General features: G+C 44.8%; 1 protein-coding gene across 2 annotated transcripts; it reads left to right on the top strand.

Annotated features, from left to right (window-relative positions):
* LOC121861396 (sodium/potassium/calcium exchanger 1-like) lies at window positions 1-26,533 on the top strand. Of its 2 annotated transcripts, none has more exons than XM_042359069.1 (9): window positions 1-136; window positions 6,670-6,959; window positions 7,538-7,720; window positions 8,782-8,880; window positions 11,417-11,515; window positions 13,432-13,530; window positions 13,931-14,335; window positions 23,725-24,205; window positions 25,601-26,533. In XM_042359069.1, the coding sequence occupies exons 2-8, from the start codon at window positions 6,912-6,914 to the stop codon at window positions 24,187-24,189; spliced, it is 1,398 nt and encodes a 465-aa protein (XP_042215003.1). In that variant the 5' UTR covers window positions 1-136; window positions 6,670-6,911; the 3' UTR covers window positions 24,190-24,205; window positions 25,601-26,533. The 2 variants fall into 2 exon arrangements, with proteins under 2 accessions (XP_042215003.1, XP_042215004.1); XM_042359070.1 differs by having other exon boundaries at window positions 22-128.

The raw sequence follows: 26,533 nt of genomic DNA, 5'->3' as shown, positions 1-26,533 counted from the left end.
CGCTCACGCTACCCACTAACCCACCACCACCACTCCACCCCCCCAACCCACCCCCTCCGCGTGTGTGTGTAACTGTGTCGTATTTGTGGATATTTTGAAGGATACGCGATGTGGATATTTCGCTAATGGTGGATAAGTATGTTTCTGTTGTTGTGTGTGTGTGTGTGTGTGTGTGTGTGTGTGTGTGTGTGTGTGTGTGTGTGGTGTGTGTGTGCGTGTGTGTGTGTGTGTGTGTGTGTGTGTGTGTGTGTGTGTGTGTGTGTGTGGTTGTTTATTATTATTATTATTATTATTATTATTATTATTATTATTATTATTATTATTATTATTATTATTATTGTTGTTGTTGTTGTTGTTGTTGTTGTTTGTGTCATGAGGCAAACATTATATGTTTTATCTAAAGAAAATAATTCTTCCGTATAAATAATTATATATTTTTGGGCAGATAAAATAAGCGATTATCGTGAGGTTAGGTTCGGTTAGGTTAGGTTAGGTTAGGTCAGGTTAGGTTAGGTTTTAGCAGTGTGAAAAAAGAACCAATTTATTCTCAACCTGTATATTGTGGGAAGGAAGAGTACGTTTTAGAGGTGGACACACACACACACACACACACACACATTGGACTTTTCATCATCCGGACTTAAAGATTTCTCGGACTTTTAGCATCGGGTTAGTGAATGAGACTTAACCACGCTCCTGAGGCCTTGACCGACCTCCTGGAGGACTGTGTAGTGAGGTAATCGGCCCTCTACCTCTCGAGTTATGAGGCCAGCGGTTCGGTAATTACATGGAGAATGAGTTATGAGGCGGGAGGTAGAGTGTGAGAGTGATGGGTAGGGGTGGTGGTGAGGGTGGTGAGGGGTGGTGAGGGGTGGTGGTGGGTGGTGGTGAGGGTGTGGTGGTGGTGAGGGTGGTGGTGAGAGGTGTGGTGAGGTGGTGGTGAGGGTGGTGGTAGGGGTGTTGAGGGTGGTGGTGGGTGAGGGGTGGTGGTGGGGGTGGTGAGGGTGGTGGTGGGTAGGGGTGGTGGTGGTGGTGGGGTGGTGGTGAGGGGTGGTGGGGGGTGGTGGTGGGGTGTTGGGGTGGTGGTGGTGGGGTGGTGGTGGGGGGTGGTGAGGGGTGGTGGTGGTGGTGGTGAGGGGTGGGTGGTGGTGGGTGGAGGGGTGGTGGGTAGGGTGGTGGTGTGAGTGGGTAGGGGTGGTGGTGGGGTGGTGGTGGGGTGGTGGGGTGGTGGTGGTGGTGGGGGGTGGTGGTGAGGGTGAGGGGTGGTGGTGAGGGTGGTGGTGGTGAGGGTGGTGGTGAGGGGTGGTGGTGAGGGGTGGTGAGGGGTGGTGAGGGGTGAGGGTGGTGGGGGTGGTGGTGGTGGTGGTGAGGGGTGGTGGTGGTGGTGAGGGGTGGTGGTGGTGAGGGGTGGTGGTGAGGAGGGTGGTGGTGAGGGTGGTGGGGGTGGTGGTGGTGGTGGTGATGGTGAGGGTGGTGGTGGTGGTAGGGTGGTGAGGGTGATGGTGGTGGTGGTGAGGGTGGTGGTGGTGGTGGTGGTGGGGAGTGGTGGTGGTGAGGGGTGGTGGTGAGGGGTGGTGGTGAGTTGGTGGTGGTGGTGAGGGTGGGTGGTGGTGAGGGGTGGTGGTGGTGGTAGGGTGGTGGGTGGGTGGTGGTGAGGGTGGTGGTGGTGGGTGAGGGTGGTGGTGGGGGTGGTGGTGAGGAGTGGTGGTGGTGGGGTGGGTGGTGAGGGGTGGTGAGGGGTGGTGATGGGGGTGGTGGTGAGGGTGGTGGTGGGTGGGGTGGGGTGGTGGTGGTGGTGGGGGTGGTGAGGGTGGTGGTGGTGAGGTGGTGGTGGTGGTGGGGTGGTGATGGTGAGGGGTGGTGAGGGTGGTGGTGGTGAGGGGTGGTGGTGATGGTGGTGGTGGTGGTGGTGGGGGTGGTGGTGAGGGTGGTGGTGGTGAGGTGGTGGTGGTGGTGGTGGTGGTGAGGGTGGTGGTGGTGGTGAGGGTGGTGGTGGTGAGGGTGGTGGTGGTGGTGGTGAGGAGGGTGGCAGTGGACGGAAGGTGTGGGTGGGAAGTGGTGGTAGTTAGGGAAGTGGTGGTAGTTAGGGAAGTGAGGAGTGAGAGGCTACGTGGTCGGCTCACCTAGCAACGTGACGTCACAGTAGTAAACATGGGACTAGACAAACAACTGACGACAACAATTTAGTTCCTTGTCATTCCCAACCTCCCCCCCCCCACCTATCTATCTATCTATCTATCTATCTATCTATCTCCTACCAAGAGTTGCAACGCGATATTAAAACTGAAATATAAGGTCAAGAACTTAACTGCAGTAATTTTTGTAAAATCAATTGACAAACATAATTATGTCTCAATATTTTGTTGTTGTATTCGTTTGATGGCAAAGATAACACACTGCAGTAATTCCCTTTACGTTTGTCTCTAATTGTTTTCACCATCAATAATATTTTAGTGTTTCAGTGCATTCCATTTTTTTATGGGGGAGGGAGGGAGGGAGGGAGGTATGTTTATTTGTTTCTCATTATTGGATAAATTTAAATTGATGTCTTGTAGTTATTTTAAGGTGAAATGAATTTAATCCCACAAGAACTTTCAACCAACTCCCAATAACACATAAACACGTCACTCTCCTATTTCTTGTTGACACCCAATTTACGTAGAGGTTAATGAGGAGGAGATGTTATTGTTGTTATTAATGTTGTGTGTAAGTAAATTAAGATATATCAAGACTTGAGAGCTTCCTCCCTGACACCACACGAGGAGGAGGAGGAGGAGAAGGAGAAGAAGAAGATGAAGAAGAAGATGAAGATGATGAAGAAGAAGAAGATGATGAAGAAGAAGAAGAAGAAGAAGAAGAAGAAGAAGAAGAAGAAGAAGAAGAAGAAGAAGAAGATGATGAAGAAGAAGATGAAGAAGAAGATGAAGATGATGAAGAAGAAGAAGATGATGAAGAAGAAGAAGAAGAAGAAGAAGAAGAAGAAGAAGAAGAAGAAGAAGAAGAAGAAGAAGAAGACGAAGACGAAGACGAAGAAGAAGAAGAAGAAGAAGAAGAAGAAGAAGAAGAAGAGGGAGGGAAAAAAGGAAAATAGGCAGAACAAAAGGAAGGGAAGACAGAAGAAGGAAGAACAAGAAGCAGGGAAGGGAAGAAGAAGGAAGGGAAGTGTGAGGGAAGGAACAGGTAGGGGCTGGGTCACCCTTACCTGGCTGCTGAGATTAATGACCTTGACATCATTAAGGTTTAACAGAGTTCCCCCACACAGGTGTAGTGATGGATGATACCTGCCCCCTCCCCCTCCTACCCCTTACCCCCTCCTACCCCTTCCTATCCCCTACCCCCTCCTACCCCTTCCTATCCCCACCCCCACAACCACCACTACCACCACCATCTAACCTCCCCCCACCCCTCATTACCATCCGCACCTACACTATTTCCGGGTCTTTAATAGTCGTAATCAAAGGTTTATCGACGTGGGTCACCTGTGAGACACCTCAAGGCTCTATACCTCATAAAGATACACAGTTAATTCACCTCTACAGCACACCCAGAGGACAGGGGATCGAACCTTGTACCTGGAAAATCACAGCCAAGAATACCATAGTGGACAGTGATTCAGACATAAGGAAGATTGAGTGTAAATAAGGCAATATTCGGAAGGCCTTTACAGTCGAGAATCCTTTGGCGTATGTGAGTGTTCAGTGAGGGAAGAATATGACACTGATTTAGTACACTCTGTTCATTGATACGGGTCTTGTTAAATACCTCAAGTGTGTAGTGAATGGTTAGAATGTCTTATGTGTTCTGGTGGTAAAAGCGAATATATTTGTGTCCTAGGTTAGGTTAGGTGAGGTTAGGTTAGGTTTGGTTTGATTTGGTTTGGTTAGGTTAGGTTTGGTTAGGTTTGGTTAGGTTAGGTTAGGAAACGGGGAGTACAGGTATTGTATCATTAAACCACTTATTAACAAGAGACCAGATTGGTATAGAAAACCAAACCTAACAAAACCTAACCTAACCTAACCTAACCAAACCAAACCAAACCAAACCAAACCAAACCAAACCTAACCTAACCTAACCAAACCTAACCAAACCAAACCATCTCCATCCATATCTCGTCACTACTCTCGAAAACTCAAAGTCTATCACAGAATAAATAGAAAAAAATAAGACGTGAAATAGACAGGAATAATTGAATATCAAAATAGACCGAGTTGATTAATGTTTGGTTTTGGGTGCAAGGAATGTCTGTCTGTCTGTGTCTGTCTGTCTGTCTGTCTGTCTGTCTGTCTGTCTGTTTGCCTGTCTGTCTGTCTATCTATCTGTATGTCTGTCTCTGTCTGTCTGTCTGTCTGTCTGTTTGCCTGTCTGTCTGACTGTCTGTCTGTCTGTCTGTCTGTCTATCCTGTCTGCCTGTCTGTCTGTCACCTGTCTGTCTGTCTGTCTGTCTGTTTGTCTGTCTGTCTGTCTGTATGTCTGTTTGTATGTCTGTCTGTCTGTCTGTGTCTGTCTGACTGTCTGTCTGTCTGCCTGTCTGTCTGTCTGTCTGTCTGTCTCTCTGTGTCATGGGTCGTATATGTCATATTAATACAGTGGACTGCACTTAGGGAAAAATAAAAATAAGTTCATTTCCTTTTTCCCTCTTTTCACTGATCTGGGTCACTGAATACCCCCGTTGAGAGAGAGAGAGAGAGAGAGAGAGAGAGAGAGAGAGAGTGGTCTAAATATTTGAGAATCTTTCGCCACGCCGCTGTCAATGAGGGAAGGGTCGCTCACATGGAGGTTGGCTGCCCTGTTAAATAACATTTTCTTTGGGGGTAAAAGTTTTCAGTGTTAAACTCTCAGTATATTTTTAATTTTGAATAGCTAAGCCTAAGACATGATCGGATAGGCCTATTTATGACGTACTGTGGCGGCTGTAGAGTTGGGATTAATATTTAGATCAGTGAATAAGACGCATGTGACCTAACCTAACCTAATCTAATCTAACCTAACTTAACCTAATCCACGGCAGATCATCTAAGTCTGAGTTTTTCACACACACACACACACACACACACACACACACAAGGAACTAGAGGTCAATAAAGGTCAAACACATTTAACAGCTCAAAAATGACGACGTGTAACTCAAAGACAAATGGAATCTAATTACTGTAAGTGAGGTCAAAGCCACAGGTCAAGTCCATTTAATATAAAATAAAAAGGTCAATTTATCAGAGCGCTAGTGGGCAGTAATACTCATTACGTAATTATGTTATAGGTTAGGTTAGGTTAGGTTAGGTTAGGTTAGGATAGGTTAGGTTAGGTTAGGTTAGGTTAGGTTAGGTTAGGTTAGGTTAGGTGAGAACTAAAGATCTAACAACCTCATAAACACTAATTAACTCAACATTATCTTCCTTTATTTTATCAATTTCTTCTATGATTCATTTCAACATTTAAATTGTACAAAGATCTCTTCTGCCGCGATGCACTTCCCAGTAGAGAGAGAGAGAGAGAGAGAGAGACACACTCACAGAGGAGAGAGAGAGAGAGAGACAGACGAAGAAATATTCACACAGTTTCAAGTTTATGTTATTGTAGTACTCATATAATGGCCGCCTAGCGTGTGTATTCTATAGCTTTTAATAGTTCTACATACACACACACACACACACACACACACCACCTCCCCCACACACACCACCTACCCACCCCCACACACTCCTCCCCACCCCCACACACACACCAGAGCGCACGTGGAGTGGGTGGAGTATTACTACTCATAGAAAAGTTCTTAGCTGTTTTAATGACGTGAATTGGTTTAGAATTTTCTACATAGCTTCACGTGGCGCTCTGGGTCGATGAAACGCTTTGGGGTGATTTTTTTAGTGTCCCTCGATGAAATGCGTGAGGGTGATTTATTTGGTGATTTTGGGGGGGTGATTTTTTTGGTGATTTTTGCGTGATTTTTATTCGCCCTCGATGAAATGCTTTAGGGTGATTTATTTGGTGATTTTTTGGGTGATTTTTTTCTAGTCTCAAATTGGCATACAGTAGTGTATATATATATTTTGCTATGTTATTTATTTACGTGGCAATAATTGTACTGTGTCAAGTTTTATTGCTGGGTAGATCAAGTGTGTGTGTGTGTGTGTGTGAACTCTCTCTCTCTCTCTCTCTCTCTCTCTCTCTCTCTCTCTCAGTCACAAAGAACAGAACCTGCTACTAGTTAAGACACCAATACACAAAGACACACACGTACGCTGCCCTCCCTCCGTCTCCCCCTCCCTACCTCCCTACCCCGTCTCTCCCTCTCTCCCTACCTCCTTCCCTCCCCTTCTCCACCCTCCTTCCCTCCCTCTCTCCCTACCTCCGTCCCTCCCTCAGTCAACACGACAGAGTAACCTTGACCTCTCGACCTCCGGAAACTCAAAACTTATACCTGAATGTATGTGGTGCAGGTGTGTGATTGGGCAGGTGTGTGATGTGACTGATGTAGGTGTGTAATTGACTGATACAGGTATGTGAGACTGATGCAGGTGTCTAAAACTGACGCAGGTGTGTTACTAACTCTGGTAAAATAACTTTGTAAATGTGTAAAACCATTTGAAAGTTTTAATTCAGGTTTAGATTTAAAGACGCCTTGATTTTGGCGGGAAAGTTAACTAATACGGATCGTTTCTTCTCCGACAGATGACGTGAACACCCCAAGAGGTCTTCCCTCGTCCGAACGCTTGGGAGTGGCAGTGGCGTCGGTGTCACGCTGTATGTTCGAGCGTCACATCCGGGTCATCAGCTTAGAAATACAAGAAAGGAACAAAGTTGATAATGCCTCGATAGCATAAGGAGAAGCTGCCCCCCCCCCTTGAGTTAATAACAGACCATAAACATTATAAACAATCCACTTTAATCTAACCAAAGGCAAAGCCAACAACATGGGATGTGGTCTAAGTTCAGAGGCCGCGGGCGTCTTATCCAACCCAGTAAGTTTAAACAAATAAACAATAACATTAGATGATAAACAATAACAAAACAACAGAGGAGTTTTAAAGTTTCACCTTAATTCCTGTAACAAAATAATGTATGTATGTAAAGTCTTGCTAAAACTTGGATGTGTTAAATGTGTCTGATGAGAAGAAGGAATTGTGGTTATGTTTACAAATTCATGTTAACAATCTGAATGAGGCCACGGGTGTAATTACCACAATCAATCACTCAATCACTCAACCAATCAATCACATTATATCTCAGACTATAGAAGATAATTGTCATTTTTTTTATAAGATTTGACTTAGAAATCAAATTAATTTTACTCTATAAACCTGTTATTTTTTTCTTTACCAATAAATGAATGACTCAGTAGACACTTTCTCTCCGTCAGGTAATAAGTAAGTAACTCAATAACCAAAATGTGAAAATTTCTAACCAAACTAACCACCCCCCCCCACCACCCCACCACCTCCCCACCCCACCACCTCCCCCACAGCCACCACTCCCCACCACCACCCCACCCCACCACCCCACCACCACCCCCACCCCCCCACTCTCTAACCTTCCATAGACAAGCCCGGACGAAGCTCTTGAGTTCGCGCTACGTAATGGAGACGCTTCAGCCCTCCAGAAGGCCCTCGGCACCCACGCTAATGTCAACAAGACGTTTAAGGACGACTCAGGCTATGAGTACACAGCCCTACACATGGTCGCCAAGCTCGGTACAACTCAGGCTGTGGGTGTCTTGTTGAAGGTAAGGTGTTGATGTTGGTGGTGGTGGTGGTGGTGGTGGTGCAGGGGTAGTGGTGGTGGGGGTAGTGGTGGTGGTGGTGGGAGTGGTGGTGGTGGTGGTGCTGGTGGTGCTGTTGTTGGGTTGGTCACTGTTATGTTGTTATGTGCTGTTGTGATTATAAAGTTCAGTGTAGTGGTGGTTGTATTGTTATTATTGTTGTTATTATTGTTATTAGTAGTAGTAGTATCATATTATTACTATTATTATTATTATTATTATTATTATTATTATTATCATTACATTTCTGTTTGTATTATTATCATTGTCTCTCTCTCTCTCACCCTCGTGCCCTTCTACCTCTTACATGAACATCAAAACAACAATTCACTTGCACAACATCACACACACACACACACACACCCACACACACACACACACACACACACACACACACACACCTCATAACCTTCCCCAACAACCATCACAACAACAACACAGTAATATTACAGATGATCTTCACTACACTCCTCTTTGTTTACTTTATGGTGAGTGTGGTGTATCTGGTCAACCACGTGCTCTTGTTTACCTTGTGTTAGATCAGGGGTCACCAAACTATGGCCCGCGGGCCGGATCCGGCCCGCGACGTCAGTTCATCAGGCCCGCCGTGGTAGCTCCGCCTACGCTCTGACGTTACCATGGCTTCCATGGCTTTCGTTCTGGCTTGCAAGTATTGAACAGAATGATTATGCTGCCCGCGCTCGTCATTCTTTCAGTTATCCGGCCCACTGTGAAAAAAGTTTGGTGACCCCTGTGTTAGATGATCTTTCGGACGTATGTTTCTATTTTCATTCAACCTGAGTTTCAGTTTTATGTTAGGTTAGGTTAGGTTAGGTTAGATTAGGTTAGATTAGGTTAGGTTAGTTTAAGTTAGGTTAGGTTAGGTTAGGTTGGATTAGTTTAGGTTAGGTTAGTTTAGGTTAGGTTAGGTTAGGTTAGGTTGGATTAGTTTAGGTTAGGTTAGGTTGGATTAGTTTAGGTTAGGTTAGGTTCTAGCCACATAATAACACCCTCCTCTCCCACAGGCCGGGGCGAATATCAAGGAGTTTGACAGTGACGGGTTCAGCGCGTTACACATAGCAGCCAAACACGACAAACCTGACGTTATAGCTGCCCTGGTGGAGGTGAGTCTCTCTCTCTCTCTCTCTCTCTCTCTCTCTCTCTCTCTCTCTCTCTCTCTCTCTCTCCCTCTCTCTCACTTCACCATATACGGTCACCAGTCAGCCATTTATCCTCACAATTACTCAGCCATTCAGTCTCTTGGTCAGCCAGCCAGGAAAGCAGCCAGTTATTGTAGGAAGCCAACCAAGAAACCAGTCCACTTACATCACCTACCAAGCCAGCCAGTCAGCCAGACACTCAGACATCTTGACAGCCAACCAAGAAGCCAGGCAGTAAAACAGACAACCAGTTAGAGAGCCAACCTAACCAACTATGCCGGCCAGCCAACTAACCAAGTCGATTCTCGGTCCCACGGGTCAATGACACTGTGCATTCTCTTCAACCCTCATCTACCCCCTCTGCCCCCCCTTCTCCCCCTCTATCTGCCCCCTCCTGTCTCCCTCCTGCCTTCCCTTAACGCACGCACATGAACGACGCTGCAACGCAAAACAGAACCACATACCTCAGTCACGTAACCTAACCTAACCACATACCTCAGTCGCCTAACCTAACCACATACCTCAGTCACCTAACCTAACAGAACCACATACCTCAGTCACGTAACCTAACCTAACCACATACCTCAGTCGCCTAACCTAACCACATACCTCAGTCACCTAACCTAACCTAACCACATACCTCAGTCACCTAACCTAACCACATACCTCAGTCACCTAACCTAACCACATACCTCAGTCACGTAACCTAACCTAACCACATACCTCAGTCACCTAACCTAACCACATACCTCAGACACCTAACCTAACCACATACCTCAGTCACCTAACCTAACCACATACCTCAGTCACCTAACCTAACCTAATCCTGGGGTAGAAAGACACTGAGGCTCCCAACACCGTAATAAATGGCTCGTCATATCACTAATCCTACGAGGGGGAAACGAAAGCTTAACAGGAAAATAAACTAGTAAATTATTATTGGTCAGCAGCAACAGCCAAAATATTTATCCCTGTATGTCTGTCTGTCTGTCAGGTTTAGGTTAGGTTAGGTTAGCATGCATGAGAGTTGGTCACGTGTAGAGGTTGTTCGTGACCTCAGAGGCTGTTCGTGACCCCAGAGGCTGTTCGTGACCCCAGAGGCTGTTCGTGACCCCAGAGGCAGGTCACTCCCTCTGACCCCGCAGTTAAGACCAACACTGAGGGATATATATTTTTTTATGGATTACAACACGACATTGATGACAAGGTGAAGACATGTAGGTAACCTGGGTAATTATAGACATGTTATAGACGTGTATCTGAGGTGTGATCAAAACCATGTCTATTACGGGTACTGTACGTGTTACATTTGTTATATCAGACGTGAAATATATCCGACATGAGACAGATATGCCATATACCAGAACCAGACGTGAGATATATACATGACATGAGCCAAACATGTCACAGACGTGTATCTGACAAGACATGTATACAACACAGACACGGGGGTGAGGGGAACGTCGCATCTGTGTATCACGATGAGCATTAAACATGGCAGGGAGGTGATTCACACTACCTAATGCGTTGTGACCACCTCTCCCCCCTCCCTCCCTCTCTCTTCCCACTCCCTCTTCTGTCTCCCCTCCCCCTCCTTCTGACCCCCCCTTCCCCCCAACCCCCTCCTACCCCCTCCCCCCACTGGGCACTATCGATCGGTCTTTGTCCCGACGAATTACTCACACGCACAGAAATTACGATTTATTTACCTGGCGCGGAGGACGTGTGTGCCAGGTGTAACCAGCCTTGTACCTCACCATCTGTACGGTAATTAGTGGTCACCTGGAGGGGTTTACAGTGTGTGTGTGTGTGTGTGTGTGTGTGTGTGTGTGTGTGTGTGTGTGTGTGTGTGTGTGGGGGAATAGCTAAGACGTATAGTGGCATCCCCTCCTCCGTACACACACACACACCCAGGTGTTGTGTTCACCCACTTCGTCACTGGTCTGTTATCCTCACCGTCTGCCCCCCCCCCTCCGTCTATGCCCTCCTAACCTTACCTAACCTAACCTATTTTGCACTTTAACTGAGGAGGTTTTGTCCAGGGTTTTTTCAGGGGCTTTTGTCCAGTGGGTCTTTTGTCCAAGTGGGCTTTTGTCCAGTGGGTCTTTTGTCCAAGTGGGCTTTTGTCCAGTGGGTCTTTTGTCCAAGTGGGCTTTTGTCTAGAAGGATATTGTCCAGGGGGGCTTTTTTCCAGGGGTTTTTTGTCCAGGGGGCTTTTATCCAGGAAGGGTTTTCTCCGGGGGTCTTTTGTCCTGGTGGCTTTTGTCCAGGAAGGGTTTTTCTCAAGTCTTTGTCTGGGAAGTTTTCTCCGGGGAGTCTTTGTCCAGTTTCTCCGGGAATGTCTTTTTGTCAGGGCTTTTGTCCAGGGGGCTTTTATCCAGGAAGGGTTTTCTCCGGGGGTCTTTTGTCCAGGGGGCTTTTGTCCAGGGAGGGTTTTCTCCGGGGGTCTTTTGTCCTGACCCCCACAGTGTCCTGGTCTCACCCGTTCTCTACCACACAGGGGGAGACCAACGTCGACATGGTCAGCCGAGATGGATCAACGCCTCTCAAAGTTGCCATCATTAACAACAGTCATCAAGCCTTATCCAAGCTGATCGAGGTAAGTCATCACTATCCACCTGAGTCATCACCATCCACCTGGGTCATCACTATCCACCTGAGTCATCACTATCCACCTGAGTCATCACTATCCACCTGAGTCATCACTATCCACCTGAGTCATCATTATCCACCTGAGTCATCACCATCCACCTGAGTCATCATTATCCACCTGAGTCATCATTATCCACCTGAGTCATCACCATCCACCTGAGTCATCACCATCCACCTGAGTCATACCTATCCACCTGAGTCATCACCATCCACCTGAGTCATCACTATCCACCTGAGTCATCACTATCCACCTAACCTAATTCCAACCTCTACACACCTGAGTCAGTAAAAGCGAGACGATACCGTGGCGTGTGAGGAAGGCTGGCAGTACTCTGAGATGGTAGTTTACCCCAGGAAGAAGCTGAGTTCTGATTGGCTGATTTGGAGTAATTAGTGGGGGGGTGTCGTTAACCATGTGTATACAGCGGCTGTTATAATAGATTGATTTATTCTTTATTGTATGAAGCGCCGCTACCTGATGACCTGTGTGTGTGTGTGTGTGTGTGTGTGTGTGTGTGTGTGTGTGTGTGTGTGTGTGTGTGTGTGTGTGTGTGTGTGTGGTGTGGTGTGTGTGTGTGTGTGTGTGTGTGTGTGTGTGTGTGGTGTGTGTGTGGGTGTGTGTGTGTGTGTGTGTGTGTGTGTGTGTGTGTGTGTGTGTGTGTGTGTGTGTGTGTGTGTGTGTGTGTGTGTGTGTGTGTGTGTGTGTGTGTGTGTGTGTGTGTGTGTGTGTGTGTTTTCCATCATCATAATCACTTGCCACTATACTCCGTACCTTTTCATTAATTAAAACATAATGTCAAAGTTAATATTGCGGGTGTGTGCGTTAGCGTGCAGTCCAAACATTATACCAAAAGGAGAAACATTAGAGAAATACACACGCGCGTGCATTAAGGTCATCACCCCCACACACACATTAATTGAGGAGTTGATTTTGTGGATGTGAGTGTTTGCGTGCAGTCCACACATCTGACTTGCCTTGATGTACCTAAGACAACACGCGCGTGCACTGCAGTCACACTCTCTTCACACACACACATTGATTTTTTAAACACTCCTATCCTGCAGTCACATAACCTAACCTAACCTAACCCAACCTAACCTAACCTAACCTAACCTAACCTAACCCAACCTTTATCGTCGGTGCAAAACACATAATAAATTTGTTCTCCCCCCCCTCTCCATCTCCCCCCTCCCCCTCCTCCTCCCCCCTCCCCCTCCAACCAGATCAATAATTACATAACACAAATAAGAAGAAAATCAAAGTTACATTATACTCCATTAACTTATATTAATAATCTATCTTCTCTAAATAATTATAAACCTTCAAACTACAAAAATAATCCACAGGTAAATAATTAATAGTGTAAATTATTCTAACGCTACAAGAATTATAAACAGGTAATATAATGTGAAAGATTATTATTATTATCACTTTTAAAATTATGAATTATTAGGTAAGAAATTATCACTATAAAGTCACTATAACGTCACTATAACGTCACTATAACGTCACTATAACGTCACTTTAACGTCACTATAACGTCACTATAACGTCACTATAACGTCACTATAACGTCATTATATCAAGGTTATACAGTATAGCGTAATTATATATTAGATTCAAACTCTGGATGATCATGTAATCGACTTTATCTTTCCCGATAATAAAGTGACAAACGAACAGACGAACACAGCTGCTATACCACAGTTCATGCTGAGACACAGACAGACAGACATACAGACAGGTCAGAAAGAGAGAGAGAGAGAGAGCGAGACAGAGAAGAGACACACATACAGACAGACAGACATACAGACAGACCCACTACAGTTACAGTGATACATAACTTACTCTCGCCGTTACAGCTGGGAGCGAGTGTCAACGCCACGGCCAACAACACCGAGGCCCCTCTGGTGACGGCAGCCAAGACTAACAACACCACAGCTGTCTTATCACTTCTGCAGGTAGGTACTGGGTGGGTGGGTGCTGGTTCTCCTGGGGGAGGTACTGGTGGTTCTTCTGGGGGTGGTAGTTATTGAATGGTGGTTAAACTTACGGTATTACAGTAAAGAAATCACTTTAAGATTTCAGAATTTAAATCCATTGATCTCTCTCTCTCTCTCTCTCTCTCTCTCTCTCTCCTTCTATTTCTTCTCTTCTCTCCATCCCCTTCTTCTCTACGTCTCTGTCTTCTCTCCCTCCCTTCCTTTCTTCTCTCCCTTCCATTCTTTGACTTGTTTTTCTACCTCTGTTTCTCTTTTCCTCTTCCTCTCCTTCATTTTACCTCTCCCTTTCGTCCATCTCTTTACCTCCGTCTTGCTCTTCCGTGTCTTCCATTCACCGTCTCCGCCTCCCGCCCCCCAGGCCGACGCGCAGTACGAAGGGTTGATGATCCCCATCATGGACAGCGCAGAGAGCCTCGACCTGCTGACGTGGGCCACCAGGAACGGTCACAAGGAGGTGCAGGATGCCATCACGGCCAGGGAGGCGAAGGATGGAAACCAAGACGACGAAATGAAGGAGGAGGAGGAGGGGGAGGGGGAGGGGAAGGTCATCACCAACGAAGAGAAGGATAAGGACACGGACTCCACGAGAGAGGCGGGTGATGGTGCAGAGGAGGCGGTGTCGCCAGGGGAGGAGCCTCCTGATGCAGCCGAGGACCCACCAGCAGAACAGGCACCTGCAGAGGAAGCACCAGTGAACGATGGTGCTGAAGAAGCGCCAGCAGAAGGCAAGGCAGAGGCGGCCGAGGAGGGAGAAGGGGAGAAGGTGAGTGATGGATAACTCTGGTGTCATCATAATATCACGAGACGCCAACCGTCCACCCCACAGCTTGGCTCAGTACCTAAAGCTAATGGTAAACGCTTCTAACTGGTGACATATCTAAGTACAACCATGTGTTAACAGATACATCCAGTAAGGAAAGAATATAGCTCAATTATTTTCTGCACATTGTTTTTGTAAAAGCTTATCACACTGTAGCTCAGCTGGAGGCAACACACTCCAGCTGGGTTGTGTTCACGCTGCTGTAATAAAATTTACATATAAATAGCCAGGGAGGACTGACAGTCACCTGACCCTTATATCAAAGCCATGTGATATACGTGTTGTATATGTTCTGGTCCTAACACAGGTACACGACCCGTCATTAATTACTCTAGTAAGTTGACTTATACAGACAGCTCACTCTGTAAATTGCTTACAATAGTCCTTTAAGCCGCTGTAGCCGCTACTTACATCATAACTTAAAACTTATAAGGCTTTAGTGAAAGACTGAGTCATAATTGTCTCTGTTCTGCTGTAGCATGTTTAGTGCACAGTGTTGCCATTACCGGAGCAACACAATAATGCCATCAGATAGGTCTCATTTGTTACATGTATCTCACCTCCAAATATTTCATTACAGAATATAATTATTTCCTCACAGGTTTTATCTTCATTATATCACAGTTGTTGTACAGAATGTTTATATCATAACAACAATAGAGGCATACAGACAACACAATCGTACACCCTGGAGGATTCGAACCCACGTAATTCAGATACCAAACGAATCCACACTCGAATTTTTGTGAGTTCGATCCTACAGAGTTGACGGTAGTGGTTGTGGTCGTTTGCCGTGGCTTGGTGTGTATATGTATGGACAACAGTACATGATTGTGAACCAAGACTGTTAATGAAAGCTGATTTAAGGAGTCGAATACAAATCAGTTATACTCCAAGTTCACTGAATAATTGATGATGGTCTAGTCGGTGAGGAATGGAAGGTCGGGACTAAGGTTGTGAGTACAGTATATCTACCCTACGCTACTTCAACTAGCCTTTTAAAACATTTGCTTATCTATGCTACTGCTGCCGCGCCATTATGCTTTACCATGGTATTGTAATATGCCTTATAGTATGCCTTAGCGTTTGTGATGTTTGAGTGTATTTTTTTTTAAACATGAAACAGGATTTGAGGTGGAGCAGCCATTCACACACTTCCTGTCCAAGATCATCATGAGTTTTAGTGAAAGAAGAATCAGGGTTTTTTCAGATATATTGACTTCAAGGGCCTTCCCCCAATAAAAAAATATATATACAAAGACTTAGACCATTAAGTAAGGTCATGTTAACCCTTTTGGGAGACGATGACTTAACCCACAAACACGATGACTATATTTACAATGATATAGTGGCCCAGAGCCTACAGTACACAGGGACCACTGCTCTCGTCCACCCATCACACTACAGGTATAGTTGTTATACATCACCCACCATACCTTACCCCAGGACCCCAGGACCCCAGGACCCCAGGACCCCAGGACCCCATCATAACTATACAACACAAAACAATAGTCTTACCCCATTGGACCTAATAACTCAAATTACCGGCAACACCACACCTCATACCGGCTACCTTACACCTCATACCGGCTACCTTACACCTCATACCGGTCACCTTACACCTCATACCGGCTACCTTACACCTCATACCGGTCACCTTACACCTCATACCGGCTACCTTACACCTCATACCGGCTACCTTACACCCTCATACCGGTCACCCACACCACACCGGCTACCCACACCTCATACCGGCTACCCACACCTCATACCGGCTACCTTACACCTCATACCGGTCACCTACACCTCATACTGGCTACCTACACCTCATACTGGTCACCTGTTAATTTCATGGTCACCCACACCTCATACCGGCTACCTGCACCTCATACCGGCTACCCACACCTCATACCGGCTACCTTACACCTCATACCGGCTACCTTACACCTCATACTGGTTACCTACACCTCATACCGGTCACTCTTTTCACCTCATATCACATTTTACACCCTGCTACCGGCACGACACTCATACCGGCTACCTACACCTCATACCGGCTACCTACACTTATACTGCTACCTTACACCTCATACTGGCTACCTACACCTCATACCACACCTACACCTCATACCGGTAAACGTCACACCTCATGACTGTCATACCATGCCTGTCACACCTCCCTGTCACACCTCAATTGTCACACCCCATGACTGTCACACTTATGACTGTCACACCCCATGACTGTCACACTCACTGTCACACCCCATGACCGTCACATCTTCACTGTCACACCCCATGACTGTCACTGTACACCCATGAGACTGTCAAGCACCCCATGACTCATCACACCTCACTGTCACACTCCCATGACTATCACACCTTGCCTGTCACAATTTCATGACTGTCACTACACCACTGTCACACCCCATGACTGTCACACCTCACTGTCACACCTCATGACTGTCACATCTCACTGTCACACCCCATGACTGTCACACCCCATGACTGTCACACCTCACTGTCACACCCCATGACTGTCACACCTCACTGTCACACCCCATGACTGTCACACCTCACTGTCACACCCCATGACTGTCACACCTCACTGTCACACTTCATGCATGGCTCCTAATGACTCCTGTCTCTTATTATGTCACCCATAAAGGAGTCTACCTTGAGAGGGTGACCAATAAGACTCCACCTGAGCCTCATAATGAGAGGGTGACCAATAAGACTCCACACCTGAGCCTCATAATGAGAGGGTGACCAATAAGACTCCACCTGAGCCTCATAATACTAGGTATAATAATAATCGGGTAATTAGTCTCCTCAGTCCTATGTTGTGTGGGGGGACCAGTCAGTTACTCGTCCCCCAGATATTACAATCCTCCCAGGGGTTTAAGGGGGTTTAAAGGGGTTTTAATGAGATTTTAGGGGTTTTAGTGGGCTTTCATGGGGATTTTTAGGGGTTTCTGGGTTTTTTCAGGGGTTTACAGGGGTTTTTCAAGTGTTTACAGGGGTTTACAGGAAGTTTCGGGGGGGTTAGGTGGTTTACAGGAGGTTTTAGAGGGTTATAGGGGGTTTTCAGGGGTTTACAGGGGGTTTAGGAGGTTTCATGAGGTTTCAGGGGAAATCACACAGAGCCAAATGACTTCTACAAATTAGGTCTAGGGCGAGAGGAGTTGTCACTAACATACACACGGTGCTGACATGCCTGCCCAGGTGTTGTCCGTACCTCTCTCATTAGTTTATATGTTTGTAAACTGATAAGGTGTCCCAGTGATAAAGTAATCTAATTGTTGTTGCTTATAGGTCATACGGTGTATATTAATCAATTCTTCTCTGAGTTCCCTTTAGTTCTAAGTGTTATTCTATTTCATCATCTGTTTTACTTGAAGGAATAAAATTAAGTTGAAAAATAAATCGATGGAGAATTGGAATAAAAAAATATTCACTTAAGTGTTGCTTATTCTTCCTGACGACAGGTGTTTTAACTTTACCTGTCTCAATGATTCTTAATGAGTCGTATGTTGGTTAAGTTTTTCCTTAATTTGGGATACGATAAATTTTCAACATACGATTTTTGTTTTACATTTTTGCTCGTAAGTTTATTTTCTCAGGTTAATTAATTTTATTTTTTCAGGTGAATAAACTTTCTCAGGTTAATTAAGTTTATTTTCTCAGGTGAATAAACTTTCTCAGGTTAATTAAGTTTATTTTCTCAGGTAAATTAACTTTCTCCGGTTAATGAACTTTCTCAGGTTAATGGATGAGTCTTACTGTCCCGTTAAGTGAACAACTCAACTTACGGATCATGAGTATCTTACAACAGCTTCAAGAGAGACGATAATGCTTGAGGCTGTTGGTGACGTTAACAATATATAAGACTTTTATGTATAACTCTGCAGCTACATCAAGACACTGTAAGACTTCCTCCCCACAACACTGGCTGGAGTGGTCTTATGATGCAGCACTATAGACTACTTCCACCTTAACCTAACCTAATTTTTCTCATGCACCGTCACACCCCACCTCTCCCACCTCCTGCCCCCCCCTCTCCCACCTCCTGCTCCCCCCCTCTCTCTCCTGCTCCCCCTCTCTCTCTCTCTCTTGCCCCCCCTCTTCTCCTGCCCTCTTCTTTCCTGCTCCCCCTCTCTGCCTCTCTCTTTCCTGCCCCCTCTTCTCCTGCTCCCTCTCTTCCTGCCTCCCATATGCAGTAAACTATCTCACTACTGTTCAGCATCACCACATAATGTGTAGGAGAATAATGTAAACCTCCAAGCATTATGCGTAAAATACGTTAGTCTACAATGAAGATGATGATTTCTACCAATACATATGGGTTTACAATAACCCCCCCCCCAAAACAAAAACTACTTCAAGATGTGGCTGTAGTGATGTTGTGCTTCAGTAGATAATATGAACAATGTCTTATGAGTTGTTGACAATTATAGCTTAAGAGTTAAAGGACTCAGGCTATGTATGGGTATTTTTCCAGTATTTCTAGATGGTTGTTTAGCTGCATGAATAATGGAAATTTTAGCTTTTTATTGTTATATCTTGCATGAATTTTAGCTTCTTAAACAGCTAAAGTAGAAATGGTAGAAAGCTATTAGATTCTACCAGATACAAGGTACCTATATTAAATATCCAGGTTGTTATTTTGCTATTATTGTCATAACTCCAGAGAATTATAGGTTAGGTTAGGTACTGAAGGTGGACTGAATGGAGTTAAGTGTGCTATAATTCTCTAGTTATGTGACTAATGCCTATAACTACAAAACTCTACGGATATAAGTATATAAGTTCATTACTCACCAGCCAGTGTTGTTGTGTGTTCGTGAATCATGAGTAAACACAATTCTGTAAAATAAAACACATCATATTTGGATCAGTTATAAATAAATAGATGAACTCCTATATTTTTATCGCATATAGACATAATAATAATAAAGAATTAGCCTCTCCTCATTAAATGCTGTCTATGGGTAAGCCACTGTCTACAAATTCTAGTTTTTTTTTCTACAGGTCTTATGGTCCTCATCTACAAAACACTACTGTTATGTCACTAATAACTACATAATAACCCACTGTTTTGTAAAGTAACTGGTGAATTATTTGCCTGGTCTGAAATTGTACTCACTTAACTAATTTGTTTTTTATTGACATGTGACGTCATAATATCAACCACCAACCATCGACGGCGCTTACTTTTTTATTCACGTGACGTCATAATATCAACCACCAACCATCGACGGCGCTTACTTTTTTAATTCACGTGACGTCATAATATCAACCACCAACCATCGACGGCGCTTACTCTTTTATTCACGTGACGTCATAATATTAAATAATAGCACCTGTTCAATACGTCCGAGCTTTGTTGATATTCACTCAGAGTTTCAATTTCATTCTACGTCATTCACCATCTGGTAACGTGTCATAATACTTCATCTTGTTCGTAAATAAAAGAACTAATAGTGAGGGAGAGTGTTGAGGTCATCTGGGTGGCGCGGAGGAATACACTCAAGAGTTACTGGGTGATGACGTCAGAGGTGCTGGATCAAAGAGTTACTGGATGATGACGTCAGAGGTGCTGGATCAAACTAATCAATATAATACAATATAATAGAATAATCACCACGTAACTCCCTCCCTCCCGTCTTTTTTATCCGTAACGTTTAATAATTCAAATCATCAGAGCTTCACCTATAAAACGGAAAATAATTACCTAAATATACCGACAATCCTTTGAAATATAGACAATAAGACAATACTGTACTGTTCTGTTCTCACCACTGTATAAGATCTTGCCTTCATAAATCAATTCTTCATTCTTTTTTAATCTACTTCATCGTCTTTCGCTTAATTTCTTTTCTTTGGATAGGATTAAGTGCTTCTAAAACGCTGAATCTTTCCTATTCTTCTTAAATAAATTGTTGAGTTAATAATGGGATCCTGATTCTGTCTCTGTTGATAAATTGGGGACTTTTTTTTTTTACCTGTTCATATCGATTTAATTATCTTTAAAAGTTAAGTCTCCCGCCAGTTAAAGCATTGAGACTTAGGTTAACTTTATACTTTTTTCCCTACAAGGTTTTATACTTTTTTCCCTACAAGGTTTTATACTTTTTTCCCTACAAGGTTTTATACTTTTTCCCTACAAGGTTTTATACTTTTTTCCCTACAAGGTCTTATACTTTTTTCCCTAAATAAGGGCTGTCAAAAAGAGCTGTCATGTTTCACTGAAGATCTGCACGGGAGAGAGAGAGAGAGATATTAGGGATGTGCTTAAGGATGACTGAACAAGAGCCCCAGAGATATGAGGACATGTTCTTCAAGAGTGTTCAATGTTCTTCAATGAGAGACAAAGAACACACACGTCCTCAACCACAGGAAACAGCAGGAGGAAACGGTAGGAGGAAACGGTAGGAGGAAACCCCAGGAGGAACGGCAGGAGGAAACAGTAGGAGGAACCAGGAGGAAACGGCAGGAGGAAACAGTAGAGGAATGGTAGGAGGAAACGGCAGGAGGAAACAGTAGGAGGAAATGTGAAACGGTAGGAGGAAACGGCAGGAGGAAACGGTAGGAGGAAATGGTAGAGGAACGGCAGGAGGAAACAGGAGGAAACAGGAGGAACGGTAGGAGGAACGGTAGGAGAAATGGCGGTAGGAGGAAAGGAGGAAACAGGAGGAACGGTAGGAGGAAAAATGGCAGGAGGAAACGGCAGGAGAAACGCAGGAGGAAATGGTGAGGAATGGGAGGAAACAGCAGGAGGAAACGGTAGGAGGAAACAGCAGGAGGAAATGGTAGGAGGAAACAGCAGAGAAACGGCAGGAGGAAAGGGGAGGAATGGCAGGAGGAATGGCATCAGGGAGGAAATGGCAGAGAGGAAATGGTAGGAGGAAACAGCAGGAGGAAATGGTGGAGAAACAGCAGGAGGAAACAGCAGAGAAACGGTAGAGGAAACAGAGAGGAAACGTAGGAGGAACAGCAGGAGGAAATGGCAGGAGGAAATGGCAGGAGGAAAATGGAGGAAATGGCAGGAGGAAACGGCAGGAGGAAATGGCAGGAGGAAACAGCAGGAGGAAACGGTAGGAGGAAACAGCAGGAGGAAACGGTAGGAGGAAACGGCAGGAGGAGGAGGAAAACCAGAAGAGGAGGAAAAAATGGAACAACAACAAGAGGCAAAAGAATGACCTTTTTGTAAACACCTGAAGACAATTTAATGAGAGAGAGAGCGAAGGTATCAGACAGGTAGAAGATAATTACAGGTAAACCGTGGCTCACCTGACACTTGAGGATGAGTGAAAGGACACCATTAACTTCAAGTATTAGGCAGAAGTGACAGAAAATATCAGGTAAGTATAACGTGTTGGTAGTAGGGTAGGAGAGAGTGAGCTTGGTGTAGGTGGGAGAGGGGAGGGAAGGGGTAGGGGAGGGGAGGGGAGAGGAGGAGAGGGGAGGGGAGAGGAGGGGGAGACATCAATGGATTATTAATTACACCACACAGAAGAGCAGAACCGATACGACTAAGGTTTTATCATAGGCTGAGGGAGCGATAGCGATGAGGTCAGGAGGGTTAAGAGAGTGTGGGGTTTTGATCGGGGAAACTATAGTAAAAAGTTAGCTTAGGTTAGATTAGGTTAGGTTATGTTAGATTAGGTTAAGTTAGGTTAGGTTAGGTTAGGTTAGGTTAGGTTAGATTAGGTTAGGTTAGGTTAGATTAGGTTAGATTAGGTTAGCTTAGGTTAGATTACGTTAGGTTAGGTTAGATTAGGTTAGATTAGGTTAGGTTAGATTAGATTAGATTAGGTTAGATTAGGTTAGATTAGGTTAGATTAGGTTAGGTTAGGTTAGGTTAGATTAGGTTAGATTAGGTTAGCTTAGGTTAGATTACGTTAGGTTAGGTTAGGTTAGGTTAGATTGGTGAAGGGTATTTTGTGGGGGGGGTGGCGGGAGGGACAGAGGTAATGATTATTTTATTTTGCTTTAGAATGTTACGTATATTAGTAAGTGTCTTGGTTAGGGTGATATTTTCTAGTGTTTGTAGGAAGATTCTTTGAGTTTTCCGTTTACTGGTAGGGAAGAAAGGCTCAACCAGGGTAAGGATTCAGGGGTTTTTTTGGGGGGGATAGAATCGGGTGTAAGGTTACATTCTAAAGTGAAAGGTCTACGAAATGTTGTCAGACCTGGTGGACTAGTAATGAGTACCTAATTGGAAGACAAAACTAGGTACAACATACAGCCACTTAATCCACTAGTGTGATTAATGATATTTAACCCTAATTAACCTGTAATTAGTCCATAGTAAATATTATTAAGGAGTTTGGTCTTTATAACAAAAAAATTATTACTATCCTTGGAATTTCTCAGTTTGATTCAGAGTTGTGTGAGACGTGACTGTCAATTAGCACACCAGAAGGAACCAAACTAGAATTATTGGTTCATTTTTTGGCTTTTGTGGGGAAGAGTTATCGTCATCACAGATAATCTCGGCAGACCAGGTATTGTCCGAGGCTTCGACAGGCTAAATTATTCGATGATCGAGACTTGAAAGGAGACAATAAAGAGGTGACAGTAATGAAGGTAATTTAGCATTGTGTGTGTGTGTGTGTGTGTGTGTGTGTGTGTGTGTGTGTGTGTGTGTGTGTGTGTGTGTGTGTGTGTGTGTGTGTGTGTGTGTGTGTGTGTGTGTGTGTGTGTGTGTGTGTGTGTGTGTGTGTGTGTGTGTGTGTGTGTGTGTGTGTGTGTATGTGTGTGTGTGTGTGTGTGTGTGTGTGTGTGTGTGTGTGTGTGTGTGTGTGTGTGTGTGTGTGTGTGTGTGTGTGTGTGTGTGTGTGTGTGTGTGTGTGTGTGTGTGTGTGTGTGTGTGTGTGTGTGTGTGTGTGTCCTTGTACCAACACCGTCAAGGACAGTCATTAGTTCCTGGCCTCTGCTCGTTGAAGTTATATAGCATTTTCGTTATAAACAATGTGAATATAACATAAGAAAACGATGATGTATAAAGCAAGTCCTATGGGTAAAACAATATATATATCCAAAGACGTAACATCGATTAACTGTTCGTATGTATAGCATGAACGCCCTCCTCCACACTATACAGCTTAAAGCATCCCGTAGGTGGCTCTCCAAACGTGTTTTATCAAGGTTAAGTACAAGGCTTCCAGGTCCCCAGCAGGTAGGTCCTGAAGGAAGTGGGCGGGGGTGTCTCTCACTCCTTGACATCATTAATAGGTTGGGTGTTACCTGGAGCGTCTACCTGAGCTTGAGAGGTGTTACCGTCCCGAGAAAACCTTTAATTAATCTGTGGTTGATTTCTTACCCTACAGGAGGAGGAAGCGGAAGGCGATGGCGATGGTGGTGATGCTGATGGTGGTGATGGTGATGATGGTGGTGGTGATGATGCTGAAGGTGATGCCGAGGGTGGTGATGCCGAGGGTGGTGATGCCGAGGGTGGTGATGCCGAGGGTGGTGATGCCGAGGGTGGTGATGCCGATGCTGGTGATGCCGATGCTGGTGAAGCCGAGTCTGGTGAAGCCGATGCTGGTAAAGCCGATGCTGGTGAAGCCGAGTCTGGTGAAGCCGAGTCTGGTGAAGCCGAGTCTGGTGAAGCCGAGTCTGGTGAAGCCGATGCTGGTAAAGCCGATGCTGGTGAAGCCGAGTCTGGTGAAGCCGATGCTGGTGAAGCCGAGTCTGGTGAAGCCGATGCTGGTAAAGCCGATGCTGGTGAAGCCGATGGTGACGGTGATGGTGGTGGTGACGGAAAAGGTGATGGTGGTGGTGGGGGAGACTAAGAGAACAGATCATCAGGTAATTTTCTCTCTCTTTTTGCCACACTCTGTACCTATCTCACCTGCTTGGCTCACCTCCCTCTATCTCTTACCTTTTACTTGTCTGGCACTAATGTATAACAAACATCACACCTCCAGCACAATACCAACTATAATTAAGATAGATTCCTCGCCTATAATAACCTATAATTTGTCTGCCAAAAAATAAAATGAAAAATAATCCCGTATAATAGTCACTGAGACGAACCCCTCATAATACGGGCCCCTCCTAAGACGGACCACTCCTAAGACGGACCACTCCTAAGACGGACCACTCCTAAGACGGACCACTCCTAAGACGGACCACTCCTAAGACGGACCCCTCCTAAGACGGACCACTCATAAGACGGACCACTCCTAAGACGGACCACTCCTAAGACGAACCCCTCCTAAGACGGACCCTCCCACGGACCACTCCTAAGACGAACCCCTCCTAAGACGGACCACTCCTAAGACGGACCACTCCTAAGACGGACCACTCCTAAGACGAACCCCTCCTAAGACGGACCACTCCTAAGACGAACCCCTCCTAAGACGGACCACTCCTAAGACGAACCCCTCCTAAGACGGACCACTCCTAAGACGGGCCCCTCTGAGAGTAGGTCGGGTTGAGCCATTCTACAATACAGTATAACACAGCCTGAGCAGCAACATAGATTTTCACTCAACGTTATTTGGAATCAATTCAACACAGATGTTTATCCAATCGAGAAGAAGAATTTCATGCGTTTGGCCAACCTTGTGTGAGGGTGAGAGTGTGTCAGTAATACCTGGTCACACTTAACTGATGGCTGTACAAACACTCAGACATCCGGGGGTCACGTCTTACACTCTTCCTCATCCATGTTACACCCTCCTCATCCATGTTACGCCTTCCTCGTCCATCTGAGACCCTCCTCATCCATCTTACACTCTTCCTCATCCATCTTAAACCCTCCTCATCCATCTTACACTCTTCCTCATCCATGTTACACCCTCCTCATCCATGTTACGCCTTCTTCGTCCATCTGAGACCCTCCTCATCCATCTTACACTCTTCCTCATCCATCTTAAACCCTCCTCATCCATCTTACACTCTTCCTCATCCATCTTAAACCCTCCTCATCCATCTTACACTCTTCCTCATCCATCTTAAACCCTCCTCATCCATCTGAGACCCTCCTCATCCATCTTACACCCTCCTCATCCATCTACTCGTACTTGAGAGCTCACAAAATCAGTCATTTAATATTATGAACAATGATAACTCGACACGGTGTATTTCTGACCTCAAGTAAGATTCATTCAAAAGTTCCGCGGATTCTGAGAGTGAGGATGAATAAGGAAGGCCAATTTCTCATCAGTGTGATATAATGTTTCTCATTTTCTTCCCCAGAGAGACGCCCCATCGTGGTGTGTGTCTCAGCGTCGTGGGGGGGTGTCATTGTGGCCCATCGCTCTTTCTCGCGTGGAAGAATTTGTATACCGTGCGTCTTAATGGTGTAAAAATATTTATTATTATATACCAATAAACAAAAATGGTACTAATTATTACCATGTGTGTGTGTGTGTGTGTGTCTGTGTCTGTGTGTGTGTGTGTGTGTCTGTGTGTGTGTGTGTGTGTGTGTGTGTGTGTACTGTCGTTTTTTTTTAAGACACACTTACGACCAAAGGGACACCTGACTATACTTCATATGTGACCACCAAACATTTGACTACCAGCCGCCACATCAAGTGACCACCAGACACTCATAACATACACACATCCACACATCTGACTAACCACAACTGTGACTAACATACATACGACTAACCACAACCCACACACTCACACTGAAGTATAAATGTGATGTGATGCCGTGATGTAGTAGCCATTTTCTAGAAGTTACTATTTACTATAATTATGACAGTAAAGTATAAGACCTGACACAGTTACCTAATATTCACGTATATTTTGAGATTCAGAGTTCAATTACCTTTTAAATATGTGACTTTAATTAGTGTTCTTATGTATAATTACAGGTGTTTTCAGTACAAATAGGTTATACAGAGTTTTATTGTAAGGAATTAATCTTTTTTTTTAACGACAGGTTAAGAAACTTGTTAAAATATTGAAGAAACAAAATCATATATTGACTTAAAATTTCACAAATAACAAAAACTCTGGTGGTAGAGTTTGTTAAGTGTTAATGTATGAAGAGAGAGAGAGAGAGAGAGAGAGAGAGAGAGTCAGCATATTTCTCTTTTAATTACAACTATGTGTCAGAGTCATACTGCCTTCCTGTACTAGTGATATAAACAGATACATTATAATAAAGAACTTACTAAG

Source organism: Homarus americanus, unplaced genomic scaffold, assembly GCF_018991925.1.
Source record: "Homarus americanus isolate GMGI-L3 unplaced genomic scaffold, GMGI_Hamer_2.0 scaffold24260, whole genome shotgun sequence".
In the NCBI taxonomy this organism is placed as follows: Eukaryota; Metazoa; Arthropoda; class Malacostraca; order Decapoda; family Nephropidae; genus Homarus; species Homarus americanus.
This window is presented reverse-complemented; position numbering and strand designations above follow the sequence as displayed.